At 39.3% G+C, this 20,795-nt stretch overlaps 1 protein-coding gene across 1 annotated transcript in view; it reads right to left on the bottom strand.

Moving 5' to 3' along the window:
• Positions 1 to 20,444, bottom strand: part of LOC135988442 (potassium voltage-gated channel subfamily KQT member 1-like) — a 501,042-nt gene extending 480,598 nt beyond the window's left edge. The window contains exon 1 of the mRNA XM_065634462.1: positions 20,062 to 20,444. Coding sequence (XP_065490534.1) covers positions 20,062 to 20,444 — 383 coding nt within the window. The remainder of the gene's footprint in view (positions 1 to 20,061) is intronic.
• Positions 20,445 to 20,795: the final 351 nt, after the last annotated feature.

Below are 20,795 nucleotides of genomic sequence, written 5' to 3'. Positions count from 1 at the left end.
TCAGAATAGATGTTTACATCAGAGGGATGGTAGAATGAACCAACAGTCTTTATGCAGCACATTCAAACCATGACTAGAACAAGGTAAAACTGGAGAATGTTAATATCTATGGGCACACGAAGGCCCTTCAGCTTTCTTTTTCCTCTTGTAGGAATGCTTCAGATTTTCAGTCTGCTCAGGATCCCAAGGACCACTGAACACTAAAAACAATTCTGATTCACATAACTGGCATGCTTGGTCCAGTCATCCACACACTGCAAGTCAACTGGATGTAAGTGCTAACACAGGCAAAGAGGGACAGTTGTTTCTCAGCTGCCACACAGACAATAGCTGACTTTGTTCAAGCCTAAAATTGGATTTGAAGATATGAAAAAATCCTGCTTAATATCTAAAGTCAAAAGGAAAGCATTATCCAAGAAAAACTGAAGCAAACAAACTTCTTACCAGAAAGGTTAGGTTAATATATATATATATATATATATATATATATATATAAAAAATCCCCATGGTGGGGGTTGTGATTATTTCTTGAAAACAACATAGAGTCCAAATTCAGCATATGACCATTTTTAATATAATGGATAATCACACATTACATGAAGCAAATCTACACTTTTACAGAAAAAAGAATATGAAGGAGTCTTTAGTTCAACAAAACCAAGCACCTTATTTAGTATGTTTATAGTTAATATTTCAAAATTTCCCAAGACATTTGAGCATGGACAGCACGTTGAGGGAGGTGAGCCCTCTCCTCTCCTCAGCATTAATGAGACTGTGCTGGGAGAACTGGGCCCCAGTTTGGGCTCCCCAGTGTCTACCGGCAGGGACATGAGGGAGTGAGTCTGGTAGAGGATCCCCAGGACAGAGCCATCTGGAGCACATGACCTGCATCAGAAGGCAAACAGCACTTTCCATGACACAGGGGCAGCCTTTCTCTCTACGAATCCCACTTGCACACTGGCACTGTTTCACCAGGACAGCATGCTGCATCATGGGCACCAGTGACAAGGTTCAGGCCCCCATTGTGTGGCAGGAGGCCATGAACTGCCCTGTGCCCATCACATTCAGTTCCACCTGGCTTGGAAACCAAGAGAGACAACACCGTGGAAAAAAACAGTTCCAAAACTTTACTATTACACGCCAAAATTTCAGCCAATCGGCAAAGTTGATGACACCTTTTCTCCAGCATATTTAAGGAAGACATGAGCAGCCACTCACGGCTGGAGACACTCTCCCTGGGGGAGAGGGCACTGTGTGTCAAAAAGGGCACACACACCCCCCATGGGACTGTGACCCATGGGCAAACCATGCTGGAGGAGATACACCTGTAGAAGGACCGATGCCTATGGACAACCCTGCCATGGCCCTGAGGGCACCAATAGGTCTGAATATCGTTCATGAGTCTCACCTGGGGGGCTCCACCCATGTCCCCTTGCCCAGGGCCCCAAGGGCTACACTTCCATCCCAGACTCTGCCTGAATTATGCGGTGAGTGTACCTGGGCCCAGCCCCATCTCTGACCTTGTCTCCTGAACGGCCCTTGGACCTAAACTAGAGGTAGATTGTTTCCAGTCCTGTCTGTGGCCCTGACTCGTCCTCACAACTTGTCTGGAGCAGCCAGTGGACCCTGTTATCGGCACCCTGCTCTGCTCACTCTATTTGGATGCTGTGGGTGAGACTTGGGCACCTTGGACACTGTCCCTTCTTGTGGTGGGGTCAGCCTCTCCTCCTGGTTTGCTCCCTCTCATGGAGTAGCCCTGAACTTGCTGCACCCTGACAAACTCATAAGAAAGAGCAGCAGAAAAAGATTGTTAAGCAGAGTCACAGGAAGAAATGGTCACATACTACCTCAACCTCCCCCGATGCCTGTCATCTTTCTGAGTTTGGATGGACTGAGTGCAACCTGTGTTGCATATACAGAAAGTTGAGACTAGAGATGGGGGAGGATGGAGGTTTAATGTGTTTGGTTGTTTGTGGTGGTCTTTTTTTTCCAATAACTGAATCAGTGCTCACAAGTTTGTGTTGTTTGGCAACACATCCCACAGAATTCCCTGCCTTGAGACTGTTCTGCCTATGACTCCAAGCTCCTAGCCAGATCATTTGGGTGTTATCCTGAGAGGTGGAAGACATGGGTATGAATCTCCTTAGTCTCAGAAGGACGTTAAGCCCAAGGGCATGTGTGGTTTCTAAGCAGGAGCAGCAAGAGCCCATCATTAACTCCAAGTAGAAAGACAAACATAGAAGAATGATTTCAGTAACACAGTGGTAAGGAGGTGTCTTCAGATTGTGAAACCTGTTCTTACCTAGGCACAGTTTAGGGCTGTTGGTTCTATCCCAAGGTAGAATGAATAAATAAATTAAAAATCATAATACATTAATTTCCAAAGGGGAATTTGAAACAGTTCAGTGTTCAGTGTTTTGGTTTTGGTTTGGTTTTTGTTGTTGGTTGGTTGGTTGTGGGGTTTTAGCTTTTTTTCTGAGAGCTGCTCAAAGGAGACCAAGAGACTTAAAGGAAAAGCTTTTTGAGGTTCCCAACCCCTCAAACAGCAACAATCTTCTGGATGTCTTCAGTAAACCTCTCCTGATGCCCAGCCACTATCTGATTCTCTTGAACTGTGTTCTGAGTATGCCCTGCATTGGCCTTACCTTACCTGAGAGCCAGCTGGTAAAGGCCTGACATTTAGTAGCACTGTGTAAGCCAAACTTGTGCTGCCTGGAGTAAGGGACAGACAGAGCCAACAGGGAAGCATGTTTTTCATGCACACTGAAAATTAAAATCTGATTTCACTGAGTCTCTCATATACAGGAAGCTGTTTCCCCAATTTTGATGGTGTGAACAAAGGAAAATGCGTTCATCGTGGGCATCTTAATGATTTCTAGTTCTTCATTAATGGCAAATACTTGGGGCTGAAATATCTTTAGGAAAAATAAGGCTGAAAGTGAAAAGAGATTCAGAGAACACATCTTAGTCAGGGCTGGTGGTGCTTTTAGCATGGGACAGATCTTGGTCACCGTCTCACAATTCACTAGTTACACAGCCCATCACCTAGTCTTGCTACTTCTTTCACTTCAACATACACAAGTTGCTGAGCATATTATTCAGCAGTTTTACTTCTAGCTCAAAATGTTTATACCTTTGAAAATGGCGGTATATTATAGGGTGTAGAGAGACCTGCCCAAGTCATAAAAAACCTGATACATTGCTTTAAATGGGTCACTACACTGACCAAAGATAAACCAACCAGCAGAGGGGGCAAAAGTCCCACTTTCTTCTCGTAGGCACTATTACTGGAGAGTCATACACCAAAAAACACAACAACAACAACAACAACAAACACGAAGCAAAGCATTGAGAACAGGAGACTATGAAACACAAGCCAGCTTCTGTCAAATGGAAAAGAGCAAGCTGATACAGAGTTTACAGCACAAGTGTGTTGTCAGTGTCCGATACTAGAAGAGTCTAGGCATCGGAAGATGCAAATCTTTACCCTTTCCTTAACATGCCTATTAGGCCTCGGAAAAAGTAACCAAATGTGTAAACCTTAAATAAAGAGATAAATCACGAAAAGGCTGATGCAAGGTGCAAAGATTTATGTGCCTAAGGGAAAACCATTGGTGGCATTTGTTCATTAAAGGGCCTAGAACTGTGCAAAGGCTGCTAATACAGCCTGCAAGTTTTGTAACTTCCAGCTATTTGTCGCTTCCCTCCTGTATTTATTTGTTGAGACCCACTCTCTTTTTTTCCAATTCGAAAACATTGAAACAATCTAAAGGACCCCTTAAATTCACTTAATTTATGGCACTACTTGTTGTGGCCAGTGAGTGTCACTCTTTCCCAGTGAATTACAAAGATTTTTTTTTCTAGCACAGGATAGGATGGACGGTCTATGGATAAGGTATCATTCCTCATATAAAATGTATTTATCTGAAATGTAGCATCGCTGCAGATCACTTTTAGTCATAAAAGATCAAGCCTTGCTCTTAGCAAGAGGGGAAGGGTTAGCTTCAGAGTACCCAGGATATATTCCAGTTTCAATAATCTCCTTTCTCAAATCCAAATCCCAGTATAAAACCCTTCCAGTAATGTCAAGCAGAAAGTTCTTGTCTTTATATACTATATTATTAACAACTTCAAGCACTGTAGTGCCACATCTAGCTTGACACTTTTGTCAATTGCATGATACAACGGAATGATACCTACATAGCATATGACAGTTAAGGCTATCAGTGAAGCCACACTTGAGCATTCAGAGCAAGGCAAGCAAGGACAACATCAGGTCTAAGCAGTACTAGACCATCATACTGTGTTATTCCAAGACAGCTCAAAGTAGGGATGGATGACCTTGAGACTCTCGACCTTGATTCCAAAAAAATGAGATATCATCACAGCCTGTTTATTTGAACCTGGAAGAACAGCAAGCCTTTGCATAAGAACTTTAGGTAATGTCGGGAAGCCTGAGGCTCAGTCTGAATGCCAGAAAGCACAAGGAGATGTTAGCAACTAACATCATGATGGGGAAATGAGCAGCTTCTCTGCCCAAGCGATACAAAGCCATGCTAAGCAGTAGCAAAAGCAGCTCACAGGAGGTGGGTACAGACTAAGTTGCAGTGAGGAAAAGTCAAAGATAACATCAGCCTACTGAGTGAGTAAGGAAATCAAGTTCCCTACAACTACCAATAGCAAGAACAAACAAACAAACAAACAAACAAACAAAATGGAAAAAAAAAAGCAAGCTCAGTTCAAAGACAGTTCACCTAGTCAGTCAGCATGCCATGAACTGTTAGTAAAGATGTTGTTCCAGTAATCTCTAATCACAATAATGCTCACAGATAAAATAGGTTTAGAAGACAATGCAAAAATTTCTATGGAATTAGAGATACATGCTGTAGGAGGAAAGAGCAGGTATCAGTCTTGCACAGCTCAGCAGCAAACTGCAGTGGCAACATTCTTCCAAGTAGCCTGTCACAGGAGAAAGCTGTGATTTATAAAAACAATTTTCTTCTTATTGAGCCCAGCTTGGCTGAAAGATGCAACCAGCAAGTGTCCTCAATTGTAAATCCTAAACCAATCTCAGCGATTTTTCACTTTTATCTGATGTGAAGCACGTATTTATTTTCCCGCTAGGCAATTTATATGGAGAGCGGAAAAAAAGTGTTAATTTACATTAAAACTGCTAATAATTACACAGACAATCATCAGGGCCCTGTGGGCCCTGACCTCAGCCTGTCCCAATCCCCAGGGACTGCTTCTTCAGCTACCACTGGATTAAAGCATTTCTAAAATACATTGTAGCCCACAGCAGAGATGTATTTCCCTTCACATGCATAACCTAAATGAGTGACTGCAGCACATCCATTTCTTGAGCTGAATTAGGGGACATTTTATCAGGAGATCACCCAAACTGCTAATGATCATTTTGCTTCATGATTTCTTAGTGAGAGCACAAATCCCATTATCTGACCCAGTTTTGCCAGTACTGAACGGCTACTACCATGTGACCATTCAGAATGAGAGAATCTTGGGGAATGCGAGACAGACAAACATGTTATGAATCAAGCCTGACTTAGTGGGGCTCAGAAGAAAGCAGCTGAGGACTGTTTCGATTTCAGTTCGTTCATTAAAATGAGAAAAAAAAAAGGCAAAAAGGAAAAGAAATATGCCAGTTGTAGTCTTTGTAACCTTTTTAAGATGGTCATCTTATGTAGAAGGATTTCCATTCTGAACTGTTATTTGATGCTTTTTACATAATTGTGAGCATGTAATATACACTTGGTCAAAGGACTGAAGTGCTACATTTTTGTCTATATGAAGGGAGAGCAATTCCACAAACTCTGGCAAACTATGAGGCAGAATTGCAGGGGGAAGCTAATATGTAAAATGAACAAAGCAAAATAAAACCTCTTTCTTTCTGAAGTGCCTCAAGCAGTCAATTCAGGTTTTGCTCATTTGATAATTTCTTGTGCTTCTGTTGTCTTGTTTTGATGATAAAAATAATTTTCTGTTTATGTTATCTTTTCTCATCTCATTTCCTTCCACAGTTTTTGCAGCTAAAATGCTATTGTCTACAGAGACAGTGAATTCTGGACATCATTTTAGATGCCAAACAGAAGACAACAGGAACCTCTTTTTCAGGTAATATCTGAAGCTCACTTAAATTTCCATTATAACCATAAATCATCATTATTCCTAAAATAAATTATTAAATTTAATATTGACAATACTAACATATCTTTAACTAACGTATCTTTAATTTTTTATTTCGACTACAAGTCATAAACATTTAACATTTAGAAGGTTCTTTATCTGTCTTTTTATTTTTGAGGTTTTAGAGTTGAAACAGTGAAAATTTAAAAATACATAATTAAATTTAAATAGGTGTCCTGTTAATTTAATATTGATTCTAGAAATCAGTACACTAAGAAAGATGTAAAACAGATTCAGATTTTTATGTAGAATATCAAGATAAAATAAATGTAAGAATCCCAAAATAAAACTATTGAAAGTGTCATCAGTTGTAAACAATTTGGATGATGAACACAAACACACTTACTTATATCAAAATAAAGTTAAGCTTCTTACTAGCAAAGGTAAAGGCATCTTGAGAAGCAGATGGCATTAATTGCCTTCTGTATCCAAAGGTCAATTTTTGTGTTCATGAGAGCTCATATTCAAATTAAATGCTGTGTATTTTTATGTACCATAAAAAGTGAGAATTACCTGTTGATTTCCTGATGTGTTAAAAAAAAAAGTGTTTTTCTTGTACATTGCAATATTGCAATGACTATTTCAGAAGCTGTAAAACATGCTGATTCCATCACAGCAGAATTTTCTCCTGAGTTCAGCTCTGCTCCATAACCTCCCACTCAAAACCATAGCATTAAAAATAATATGCTACATGTTACTATTGTACATCTGAATCTACAGAGAACCTGGAAGAATGGAAAGGATGTGTTAGGGTTCTGAGGGCACCAAGAGGCTCTGATTGCCCTGAGATGCATGATGATCAACCCAATACATTAGGTCTTCCTGCTAATGCCTCGTCACCCACCTTCTACCAGCAATACACTCCCCACCTGCAGTCATGGTACAAGGGCATCCAGACTATTATGTGGAACAGATTTTGGTTACTCAACTACTTTGTGGAAAGATTCAATACCTCAACAATTGGCAGAGCTATGGACCACATTAACATTCCTGGGAACAGGTGGACAACATACATAAAGCTAAAACAAGGGCTTTTTACAAGTCCTACTCCAAAACCAGACCTTTGCAAGGCGCAGGAACACACTTTGATAGGAAAAGGGTTGCTCTCAGGACCCTGGGTGAATCAACACACTCTATTTGCTCTGGTCAGCCTTTTGGTACACTCAGTGCCCTGGCAACATGTGTGATTACTTCCCAAATTCACCTCAGGACATGTCTACACAAATGTTACTGGAGCTGAAACTGAGCTAGTTTGAACTGCCTTGCCTGAGAACTGCTGAAGGCAGCATATCTCAGCACAGGTTAGCTGCCTAAAACGCTCGGTGAGCTTTCTAGTCGGCTGTGGTACCAGTATCTGGTCTAGCTAGTTTAAAGTGATTGCATGTGTGCTGCCATGTCCTGGGGCAACATGTCCTCATGAAGCTCAGAAAACCTTCAGTCCAAAAGCTGTGCAGTCTTGTCATCTGTAAGATGTTAAACAAAGCAGTATTTCTGCTCTCAAGCTTCTCTTTACATATGGCATCTCCCTCTCCATCTCCTGCTGCTGTCTGCAGCTGCATGCTGCTCTGTACCTTCCCTGCCACCACCTGAACAGCATATTTATTGCACTCTATATTCCATGTGTGATGCCACAGAACCATACATCTGTGCTATCCCATGGAACCATACAAAAATAATCCTCAACTCTATGAAAATTAATAGCTTCAGCAACTATGCCATTTTTGTAGATGTGTTCCGTGGTCCTTTATATGTGGAACAAACCATTCTGTATTGAAAATAACTGTATTTTATTGTCCATTGCATTTCAGGTATCACTGGGAAATATTGTAGAATATTATCTACATTTCATTCTTTGTATGAATAACATGAAGAAAAAAAAATTGTTCAGCAGGCTTATACAGCTTTAGTTCTTACACAGAAGATCCAGAATTCAGAAACAAATATTTTTTCTAGCGTGTATAATCTCAGTAAAAAGCTCTGTCTTTCCACTACTCTCTATCAGCTCACAGCAGTGAAAAAATGGAGACTCTCAGTTCTGCTGCTCAGGTATGCACTTAACATGATTGTTTTCTGTTGGCTTCCTCCAGGTTCTGTGACGCTCTTATACCATCCCATTTTGAGTCCCACAAGACAGGTACCTCTGAGTGCAAGGGTGCCTCAATTCAACGCCTTCCCAATACCAAGAGCTCCTTTTCGATCACAACTCCCCAAAATGCTGGAAACCTCCTCCACTAACAACGTTTCAAATTTCAAATACAGCTGTTCTTCCTTTTTCCAAGTAGTCCCAAATAGAGGACCTAGATCTGAGATGCTCTAATAATCTTGCAGTACAGTCTGTGGGCTCCTGCCACCTCTAATAGGACAGAAAAGCCTGCTGAAGCTAGTGAGAATGGCAAGTACCTGATTACTGCTCCTCATAACCAACATGAAAGTAGATCTTCCCATTCTTTACTTGAAGTGTTCAGACATTGAAATTGAATCAGATAAGCGAAGCGATAGTTTCTAATATTATCAGTCAGAGTCAGATAGACTGAAAATGGCAAAAGTAACAGGAGCATTTTATAGTAGGTATTATACAAAAACAAATACAAAACTCCAAATGGTACTGCTCCAGGCAGTGATCTTACAGTATATAATTTCCATTTCACTTAAGACAAGTAGCTATTCATGGGTGGACACAACCTCAGTGTGAAGAAGCTGGAACTGCTCTCCTCTCTCACTGGATAAGTGTTTCCTGGAGTGGGAGGCAGGAAAGGGCTTAAGCTGAGACCCCTGAGGTGCCTTTCAGAACGCATGATATACATCGCAGTCCCAGAGACAGGTTTTAGCCACTGCTGGAAATGTTCCTGCCACAGCAGTGGAGCTGTTTGTACTCTCAGTGCACACCACAGGCTGTTGGAAAGAAGCCATGGGGTTGACCTGGGTAAGCAAGCGGTATCTGTGTTATGACAAAAGTGCTGGAGACAAGTAGCAGAAACAAAGGTCAAGTCCTCCCTGCTCTCCAAGTAAATCCATTCCCATAGAAACAAACAATCCTTTTGCACCTTCTTCTCTAGTACAGCAGAACAACATTATCTTCTCCTTGTGATATCTTTAAAACAGTAGTCAGCACACACTGCCTTTATATTTTTTAAGATTATTATCTCTTACTGAGCCATGCAGGAAACTGCAGGTTAGTTTTGAGAAGTCTAAACTTAAAGATAAATGGTTTAATTAATTGCCAAATGATCTGCAGAATCCAACAAGCTACATTTCTGTTGCCTCTTAGGCAATCAGGAAACCTCCTTGTGGATTGCTCTTAACAACCTCTGGGATGCTAAGCATAGTTCTAACCAATGACCTTTTTAAACATACTGGAAAAAAAAAAACCTTGGGTGAGTGCCAATTTCCCTATAAAGAGCAAGATAATAGTTGAATATGTGATACCACATAAAAACCTTTAGCAAGACTCACTACTGATGTGTCTTTAGATCTTGCTTCAAGTTTTTGTTTGAGAAACAAGCTGTTCCCAAGAGTGTAATGGCTAAGTTTACCAGTGTTAACTTGTCAACAAGTGAATACCAGGTCCTGGGTCTCCCGAAATATTTCTGATTAGATTTCTGGGATACTTACAGGTAAGGTAAGTGGATGGGTGTGAGTTTAATATCATTGGCTTGGGCTGAAAGCACTTGAAGCTCATCATGTGCCAATTTCCCTTTCTCCACTGCTGCCAGTTTGACTTTCTCTTGTTCCCTGCTATCTATACTCCCTCCTACAATGAGCAGTTCTCTGTGCTGCAAGGGGGTGAAAACAGGTTGTGATTGTTTACTTGCTTGGGGTAGTCATTTACAACAACAGGGAACAGTCTTGCTTGTTGGTGGCTGTTCAGTTCCTAAAGGGAAGGAGCTGATAAGGAGGAGACATAATAATTATGAACTAGTAGAGTTGGTCTACCCATTACTATCCAGAAAAGAGCTGAGGTGCTGCTTTCTGGTATTTCATAGTCCTCTTTGAGTCTTTCTGTGATTCCCAAGGATGTCAAGCCACAGTTTGAGCTTTTATTTCAGCAAATACTGATAGCTGCTAAAAATAGAGCAGTATTTCCTTTCAAAACACCTGGCTTTCTTTTCCTTCAATTTTTACTTTTGTGAAGACAGAAACTGACCCCTTATCAACTATGTACGAGCTTCTCCTTACTCTCCCTTTAAAAGGAAAAAAAAAAAAAAAAGTTTTACTAATCAGAGGAAAGAGGATTATCTGAGAATTTCTTATTTGATTTTGGATTCCCACTTAAAACAGTTCACGCCAACAGAAGACAGAGTTGCCATGTTTTCCCAAGAGAGGTCTTGCTAATGTACACTAAATTTTAGTATTTCTTTATATCTCCTAAAGTCCATAAGCCTTATGCATACAACAAGAAGAGACTGCTTTTTCATCAATGTTTTTAAATCATCATCCTTAAATCTGTTTCATATGTTAAAAAATTTAAATAGGCAGTACTGGTACATTGGACAGTTGATCAACGGGGGTTAAAGGTAACAAGTGAGTGCCTCTCTGTGTCCTGATCTCCCTAACCATTACTTCATTTGGGAGATAGTGCAACTGTAAACATGTTTCTGTTGTTATTGTAGCCAGGGACAAATTCTGTTTAGTAGATAATTGGCTATGAGTATGTTCTACTGAAGCCTGCAAACACTTGGAACTAGTAGGTTAACTACAACACTGAGAGCAAAATTATGTCAAGTACTTTATCAAGGGTGAACTCTTTCAAGGTCATGCTGTAACAATCTCATTTTTCCATGGAAGACAAGCCTAATGAAAGCTCTTAAAGGAGAAGTATTAATCATTCCTCCTTTTAACTTTTGCATCAAATAATGCCATTTCTAGCAAAGCCTATCTGTGCACGGGGGTTTTGTGTTTATCTGGTGCAGATAAGTGTACTTGAAGTGTTGATGTATGAGATGCTTGTGGGAATGTTATCTCTTGAATAACAAAAAAAGAGATGGGTGAGGAAAGGACAAACTTATAAACTGGTAGGCAGAGATATACTCCTTGGCAACAAAACACAAAACAGTAGCTTTTTGGCCTTTTGGGCTTGCCAAATTTCATTGACTCTGCAAAGCTATGTTTAGAGAAGGAAACATTTTTAGAAAAATGTAAGTTCTACAGCAAAAGAAAATCAGCGAAAGTTATTATAGAAAAGCTGTTGAAACCTATGCATTGTGGTGTTTAGATGCCTTGATCATGGGCCACTGGTGTTTTTAACACATCTAGATATGTCTTTCCCCTGCTGTGTTCCTTCCTTGAAACTGAGCTCCTGTGACTTACTTCACTACGTGAAAGCCCTTCAGCTAGATAAACACAAATGGCTGATATATGTCTCCAGTTTAAATTTTATCCAAAACCTCGTTTTTAATTTCTTAGATAATTTTTTTTATCCTATACACTGTTTGCTCCAGCAAGATGTGAAGTCAAACTGTTCTGTTCTACTAACACATTAGGACAGAAGAAATCCAATTGCTCTAGCTGGAGTTAAATTACAAGAGAAAGAGATTGGATTAATGGTAATATGTCCAATTAAATCTATGTGCAACTACATCCATTGGTGCTTCAGCTTTTTGCTTGATGATAAACTACAGAGTTGTCCAGCAGAGTCAGATAGCTTGAAGACAGCATGTTGTTAGGGAGAATAAATGAGTATAGCCAACATAAAATTCTATGAGGGGCTCCAGAGGCATTGGCTGCTCTTTATTTTAAGTGGTTATTTTGTGGCAAGAACATTATGGAGAGCATGTCCATTTTTTCATGCTATAAAAGTGCGAGATTTTCTAATTCCTGAGTGCATGAAGCACTTAACTTTCTTCTAAATGGGATTATACTGTCTTATGTTGAATAGACACGTGCTTCTACAAAACATTCCTGCTAGTCTGAAGAAAACCTCATTCCTGTTGCTTACATATTTTTGTTATCCAAAAGAATTTCTGACTAAGTCATAAGAGAAGGTTATCCATGTGCCTTTGTAGGCAGTGGGGGGGAGAGGAGGTTAACAATATATCTGCCACGGTTTTATTGTCACCCCGCAATCAAACCATGACACCTAATCAGTTCTTTAAACATAGACAGAAACAGTTCATCATCATGACTTCGTGATCAGTGTTCATGATTCTGATATATTTATCATCAACTTTGACTGTGAGAAAAAAGATCAGTAGGTTTCAGCACATGATCTATGACATCTCCACAGGGACAAGAAATTACTGCCACCATTTACAAAGTAACACAAATCTCTCTGTAGTACTCACATGAATTAATGTTTCAGAGTTCCAGTTTCAAAAAAGGGAAAAAAATAAACAAATATAATGTTGCTGTGCAAATACATTCAGTAATAAGTTAATGTCAGCATGATTATCATGAAGACATCCGAAACACTTTTGTTCTTGAATTCGATACCATGTGGATTCCACAAGTTAATGAGCAATTGTCACGTCAGCATCAAGAAGTATCTTTTTATTTTGATTGTTTCTGTAAGAATAGAGCATTTTTCCACAAAAGCGTAACAAAATTCCATCAACAGCACCATATTAATGCCACACTACAGTATTTATTTTCATTATAGAAACAAATGGTTTCACTATAGAAACAACATTAACCTGTGGGAACACTAATGCGTATTCATTGCAGAGTCCATTACAAAATTGAGCTTCTAAAATAAGATGGATTGAATTTCTTACATAAATGATGGAAAAAGTCATCAATAATTTCAAAAAATGAAAATAAAACTTATGCAGCTGTGGCTTTGTGCTCTGTGGTTAGGTTATTCTCTGCCTAAAGTGAAGTATGCTCAGATCAAAGTTCTTCCTTAGGAACTTTTGTAACATCTCTCTCCTGAAAAGACTCTTTGGTGCCAAACAATCTACTTGAGCTCAAAGTGAAGTATTTTCATCTTTGGGGTTATTAATTTATCTGTCTTCTACCCAAATGCTTATTTTAACAAAACATGAAGAAACTTAATATCTCTGACATGTCTCATCCTCTGTCAATATTAGCTGAAACTTGCCAACTGGCTCAAAAGTTTTTGGTAAGGCACTTTCAGACAGATGCGCTCAGACAGTGTGGTTGCAGAAACCTCATTTCCTTCAGAAAAGAGGCTAAAAATTTATAACTGTCTCCATGTATTTTTAGAACAGTCCAGTCTCCGGACTTTCTAGAATACTAAAGACAATTCTATTTAATATTAGTGCACCTCCATTAGCAACTTAAGCCATTCCACCATATCCAGTTGAACATGCAACCCTAAGTAGTAGTAAGATTATTCCACTTTCATAAAATTAATAGTTCTTGAGTTTATTCCCTTTAATACCACTCGTCTTTTGGTATCCAAAGTTTATCATCATAGACAAGACATCAGCTCAGTACCTCTCTGTATATAGATATACAGACATATAGACATAGCATATAGGCAAAAACTAGCTACTGTAGTTACAAATTGGAAAACTTCTCAGTTCCATTTCTGTATAAAATGTCCAAATAAGTAGTTTTTATGCTGGAAATAAACATCCTGAACCCAATAAGAATAATAAAAAGCCCTAACTTACCCTTATGAAAGTACATCATGTCCAGATCTAAGCTGTGACATCAAGGTCAAAACTAGAATCTTGAAAGCAGTCATATGCTTGCAACTACTCTGAACTTTAGTTGTTGCTCATGTTGGTTACATTACAATCACATCATTGGAAAAAGCAAAATAACTGCTTGCATTCTAGAGATAAATGTGGAAAGGACAGAAATGGGAATTTGATGGTCCCTTTGAGATAAACAGTTATAAACAATGGGCTATAGGTTCCATTCACAGATAAAAACAGAAGCAGGAGAATACTATACTAACTTACTTGCTCTATATATTAGTTTCTCTGAGACCTGTTGTACTCAAAGAATCAAAAGATACACAGGCAAATGTCTCGCATTTTATTTTGGCCCTTTAATGTGCTTTACATCAGCAGTGCTTGTATGCTGAACAAAAATGGAATATCAGCCAGAATGGTGACTCTTAACTTCTTCAATTGCATTAACAGAACATGACTACAGCACTTCTTAATGAAGCTGAGGAAAGTAAAAAAAAAAAATTTTTTAAAAAAAAGAGAGAAAGCACAGTCTGGAGAGAAACAATAACAAAAGAAATATGTAATTTTTAGTTTGTCCCAATGATCTGAACTGTCTTCTTTTTGTATTACTCATGGTGACGCAGACTTCAGTACATAGAATCTTTTGTAAAGGAAAAATCCCTTAGCTGGCCAGCCCTCATTTTACAAACATGTTCTTGATCTTCTGTACTTTCCTCCAAAAGTTATAAGTTAGCAACAATATTGATATTGTTCATACAAATTATTCAACAGTAATTCCTTAGATGAGTTCTTTGCAACAAGCTGCCAGGAGCATATATTTGTGTGTGTATATGTGCCTCCCTGTGAAGAAGCTGTGGGAGTCAGTATGAATGAGGAGAGGGGTAACAAAGCAAACTTATGTTTTCATACACAACTGAGCCAACACGACAGTTCATTGGTGGTCAAGTGGAGAGCTCTCCTGCATCCCATTTCAGTCTTGGCTAACTGGTTAGTACTGTTTCCAGCACCATCAGACCATTTGCTGAGACCCTATAACTCCTTGAGGTATCAAAAGCTACTCACTTTCTTGCTGGGCTAGATCTCTGCAATTACAGTGAGTTGACTCAGCTTAGAAAGGCTCCAGCAAGTGCCAGAAGCAGAACACCCTATGTAGAAGAAATGTGTGGCCAGGAGAGAAGATGGGAAGGTGAGAGAGGGAATCTTCCACTTTTGGTACCAGTAAACTATTATGCCAGCTCTTGTGAAAATATACTCTAAGGAGGACATTCTCCTTTCTTTCCCATGTGGTCAACAGAGAGACAGACAGCATCCCCCAGGAAGGATTCAGAGTAACAGCCATTTTTGTCTCCAAGTCACCATTTGGAGGAGTTGTTTCCCCATAAATCATAAGGGAGCCTGGAGAGCGGACTTTGTTGCTAGGCAAACTCCACATTTGGGAAATGTTTTGCAGTCAAACCAGGTGGTCTGCAGTATTTGCCAGACGATTTGTGGTGTTACTTTGCAATTATTCTGTACAATTTTATATGAAATTTAACAGGTGATTACGATCCACTAGGTGCACTAAGAGAAAAATAGCGGACAGTATTTCAAGAGCTGGATGTGTATTACTAACCTGACGGAAGATCATTCACTTTTCCCTGCTGGCCTAGGTTTCTGCTAGCATAATAAGTTGAACTGGCTCAGTGATCCAAGGATATCCAAGGACAACTGGAGCTGGCAGGACCAAACCGAACTGCAAAGGCAGATGAGGGAAGCAGAACTAGAAGTGGTTTGTTAGCAGCAGGCTGTTAGATTGGCTCGCCCCATCTCATGGGAAGTTATGGGACATAAAGATTGGTCTAACTTTTAAATGAGAACAAGATCTAACACTCATTTAACAAGTGGCTAAACTAGCACTAAGTAACCTGGAACAGCTGTAAGTTCTCACTTAAACTTCCGCAGTGTTACATGACAAGAAAATGGCAGGCCTGAGAACACAATCTGAGAGTCCCTCTCATGGGCCTCCCTCTTGCATTAGACTTGCCTCCCTTTTCAACCAGCCTGTGGTTTCTCTACTGGCTGCCAACAAGCCTTCCAGCTGTGCTAACTCCAGCAGTGATGCTGACATCCGTTTGCTAAGAACTGGACTGAGACCAACAGCTCCTTTTGTATCTCCCCACAGTCATTACTTCTTCACTATTGACTTGGATGAGATTCAAACCAGTTGCCTATGGGTTAAAGGTTCCTTCTCCCATCATGAATTCCATGCTCCCTCTTTCCCGTAGCTTCTAGCTGTCCTCTCCTACCCTTTCTTCCTCCTAGTGGCTCTCTGAGCATTTTGACCATTTTCAGCTGTCCTGCTGTTCCAGTTTTTTGTGCCTATCCAGCCTTCTGATCTCCTAAAGCTGCTAGTCCTTTTCTTCTTTGTCCTTCCTGCTTAAGTCTGCTTCTCTTTGTTCTTCAGATAGCCTGCTCTTGTATTGCTTTTCCCCCATTTTTGGCATCACTGGCACCAGTCACAATTTCTATGACAATCCAGTCAAGCCTTCTGTCTCTCTGTCCCAGGTTCTCCTCTGTTCTCGTTTCACCAGACTCAGTGTAGCCATTTGTTCTGCTTCCTCAATTCTTAGTCCAAGTGCTACCCACTCAGATTACCTTTAAGCTTCTGGCTTTTAACTAAAAAAAAAAAAAAAAAAATCAGTTACCCAGCCAACAGAAGCTGAAAAGACCAAAATTAGAAATCTCTGGATGTTCCAGAGAAATGGAAAAGATAGGACAAGGAGGTTGCATTGCAGCGAGTAAAAACAGCTGGGCGTATCTGAGGAGAAAAGGTACCATGGATCCAGCTTGCTTGCTGAGATATACAGCCAGTTAGTTTCAGTGCAAATCTGCACAATCTTGGGACCTGAGCTGGTGCAGCTGTGCAGCACAGGGCTCTGCTGTGATGCTGGCACAGCCTTAGGCTGACACAAGGTGGCCTCTATTGCTCACACTCAGAACAAATTAACATATGACAGCAAGTAGTTACCTCTTCTCCTTGAACACAAGAGAAAGCATACTCTTTTATTATCAGTCACCCCTTGGGTCTGTGAGTGCACATGGGTGCACATATAGGGATCCTTTTCTTTCAATAGGCTTGAGTTGCACCTTCCTACTTTTCATTCTGTGCCTCTACAAAAGTGGCAGAAAAGCCAGACTATCAATACCTTTTGCCTAGGGTGAATGTGGCCTGCAAAGACTTGGCAGTGTAGTGTTCCCCACTAAAATTACATTCTAGCACTTTGAGCATATACATTGGATTCTGGTTTTGGTTTATGATCATTGTCACCTAGCGTCTAAACAGGGGTCAATAACCTTATCATCAGGAAAACTGTCTGGCTTCACTCCTCCCTATTCAGTTCACACATACGTGAACACAGTATTTTAGCCAAATGAACACAATGTTCTAGACTATAATTGAGCCATTCCAGTTGCAATTAAACATATATACATTTCAGAAATGTAAACTCATCACATGAATAAGGTTCCACTTACAACTAAATAATTTAAATGTGTAGGTTTGCCAAGTAACTTCATTGCCATACATAACTCATCACCAATACATATTGTACTAATCATTCAAAAGATAAAATACGAGGATTACACCCTAATAGCTTGACATATGGGTGTGATTTAAACAAACGCATAGCTGCATTTAGAAATCAAATTCAAGCTATGCACACACTCCTTTTTCTGGACTGAGGACCATATGGCAAATAGGTGGACTTTAACATATATCGATATCCAACATATAGCTGCAAGAACTGGTTGGTCAGGATCAATGTATTGCTATTGCATGTCACAGCTTTTTCTCAAGCCCTCATCTCTTTCTAACTTGTTCTTTACACTGTTCTTAGGTATTTCAGGAGTTAAGTATTCCATAGTACTTCCACCGAAGCTGAAAATTACTTAAATGAGACAGTTTTCAGAACTGGGAAGGAGAATTGTCAAGCAAATCCACTCATCTCTTCAAATATTTTGGTTTTAACCCACAATTTTAGCCCAGAATAACTTCACTAAAATAAGACAAATTTCAGACGTAATTGGGCAAAAATAACTCCCGTTTCTAAAATACCTCATGAAGTTCCTTAAGAAGCATGAGTTTACTCCCTTAAAATAAGCTTGAAGCATCAGGCATACAACAAATGTTACATGAGATGAGATGAGATTATTTTGGTAATTTCAGAATGCAAGAGGAAGGTCACCTCCCGGAGCACTTGCTGTTCCCTTGTGTTGCCTGTTAGGTTCTTTCTAGCAGAACTGGCTCCAGATCAGAACAGACTCCAGTCTCTCTTGGATAGAAACTTCCAACAAGTTTGTACATGAGTTATGTAGTCTTTGTGGCATATGAAGGACAAAAGGACAATGAAGGGATGCTGCACATCCAGCCCCTCCAGGCTACACAAATATCAGCTACATACTTGGAAGACTGGATTTGTTGTTAAAATAGTCATCATCATCATCAGATCAACTCTACATAAATTACCCAAAACACACAGATATAACAAAGGAAGCTTTTTTAAAATAAATTACAGCTTGTTCTCATTATAAAATTAATTCTACTTTAGATTAGCTCTGTATTGCTTTAACAATGTTTAACTTTAATGATACTTAATGTTGAATAGTATGTTCTTTCCAAAACAGAAACCTGTTATATAAATGAACACACCATGTAGTTATTGGGATAATTACTAGGACAAATATACTTAGGACAAAATGCTGGCTAAAACCTATGTTTAAATATTTTGCTTTCAAGCAATCTGAAATGAAAAGCTTTTAAAAGGGGTCAATTTCTGTATTATTTCATCTAAGTTAGGAACCCATCTATTGTTAAAAAAAAATAAAAGAATAGAGTTTTCTGTTTGTAATAGCAATATTTTATCTCATTTTCTAGTATGGCATGTGTGCATGCATATATACTTTTTTTTTTTTAATTTAAATGCCCATAGCAGAATATAAGTACATATTAACGGTCAACCTTAGTCTGAGATAAAAGCAACTCAGATGACGAAACAAATTCATTTTAGCAAGATTAATAAGTTCTAACCTCAAATAGGCTTACATCATGACTATTCACATCTTTAAATCTCACAAATTGCATCTATTTAAGCCTCAGGAATTATTATATACTGTAAGCATAGTCCTTGAAAGAGGCCCTACCCTTTTACTTGGTAAAATTTCATGAACCAAAAAGTCCTTTTAAAAAAATACATACATGATTTTGAGGGGTGAAAGGGCGCAAGTGTTAATAAGACCATCTATTTTATGCCAAATAGAAACATTATGATTCATTATAATTACCATATATTTCTCTGGGCTGTTTCTGACTGCAGTAACTGATAACAGTTTTTCCAAACTGCGGTCAGCCCATCAGTTCATCTGAGACAAACAGAATAATCTCAACACTCTGCATTTCTTCAGGACCTATGATAATTTTATAATAAAAGCAAGGAATTTAGGCTCAGTTTGCATTCACTATAGCCACCAAAACTTGACCTTGCCTCAGCGAGAACACAGTTGGACAATTTCTACAGCTAAGATGACAAATTATTCTGTTAAGCAGCTTTTAAAATAGTAATTGAGGTCTTGCTAAACTTGACAGATACCATAAGGAGTTCAAGGAAAAGCAAAGCAGCTGTATTAATATATTAACCACTGTTTTATAAGAGTAACTGGAAGCCTTAATTTTCTTCTTGCAAGTACTATATGCATGGTATAATGAAAAAAACTTTTTCCTATATTTGTACTCATTATGTGTTCAGAACTGCAAATAATTCAAATTAGTGATGTTATGGATGTTTGTCCAACAAATGACTTCTTTTGGTACTTCAGCATGAGCAAAATGGACCTAAAATGTGACTTACCTGATCACAACCAAACCTTCCACATGACATATAATTGTAAACTGCAGTGTCTGAAGCTAGAACAACATTAAACAGCCAAGGCAGTAATAAAAACTGCCATGAGCATATAGGACTTCACATCAGAAATATTAAATTATACAGCGTACATCTCTGAAGACAAATATTAAGTGAACAATAAAAAGCACTCTTCCCAAAAAGTTAATGGATATAGTGGTTGAGCGTTTGAGAGACTGGCTTTCCCATTGCTTTCAATGGGATCACTCATGCAACAGGTTTTCAGCCTGTGAGCTCAAGTACTGTGACTTCTGGATGATTAAGTGGACGGTTTCAAATTTTTCTTATACCAAAGATTATGTGAAAATGTAGGTACTTACACAGTAAAATGATAGATGAAACACTTCCATCCACTGGGCCTCTCTAGGAAGTTGTAGACATCTCCCTGTGTACTAGTTTTAGTTAAATAACGGCTATGGAAACACTTGGTTGTACACACCCTGTGGACCTCACTTTCCGTTGAGGCTGCAGCCTTCGTGCCTTCCTCAGGGTTGCGGGGAATCCCGGATCCATTATCCATTGGGCTTTCTGGATCTAACGCCACGGAAGAGTAGTGCATCTTACTTATGTTCCCCCCGACTTCCAGCAATGCTGCAGATTTCCTATTTCCACTCAGACTGCTAAGTTGGGAGGTGGAGCCTTGAACCTGTCCGCAGAGGTTATACATTGGGTGCCCAACAGTTTCTTCGCTATCACAGGACATCCTGTAACAATACACAGTTATTAGTAACCCTGATCAATAGTTAAAATTATAAAGAAGGTATTGTATGTCCTCCCTGCCCAGGGTGTTCTCCAGCAGCTGGTAAGATGACTTTCTGCTATTATCAGGGAGCTTCTCTTTGACACGTGTGAGCTGTCAGCCTGTCACCTGCTGTCACTCACAGCTTCTGAAATGAAATCAGAAAAACATACTAGACAACAACACATACTAGACAACAACACATACTAGACAACAACACATACTAGACAACAACACATACTAGACAACAGAAGTAACAGAAGGATGGGAAAGAAAAGAGGTTAAGACTTCTGGAGGAAGAAAGAAAATTATAAT

The sequence above is a fragment of the Caloenas nicobarica genome, chromosome 1 (genome assembly GCF_036013445.1).
Source record: "Caloenas nicobarica isolate bCalNic1 chromosome 1, bCalNic1.hap1, whole genome shotgun sequence".
Classification (NCBI taxonomy): Eukaryota; Metazoa; Chordata; class Aves; order Columbiformes; family Columbidae; genus Caloenas; species Caloenas nicobarica.
The sequence above is the reverse complement of the archived record's forward strand: the minus strand, read 5'-3'. Positions and strand labels throughout refer to the sequence as shown.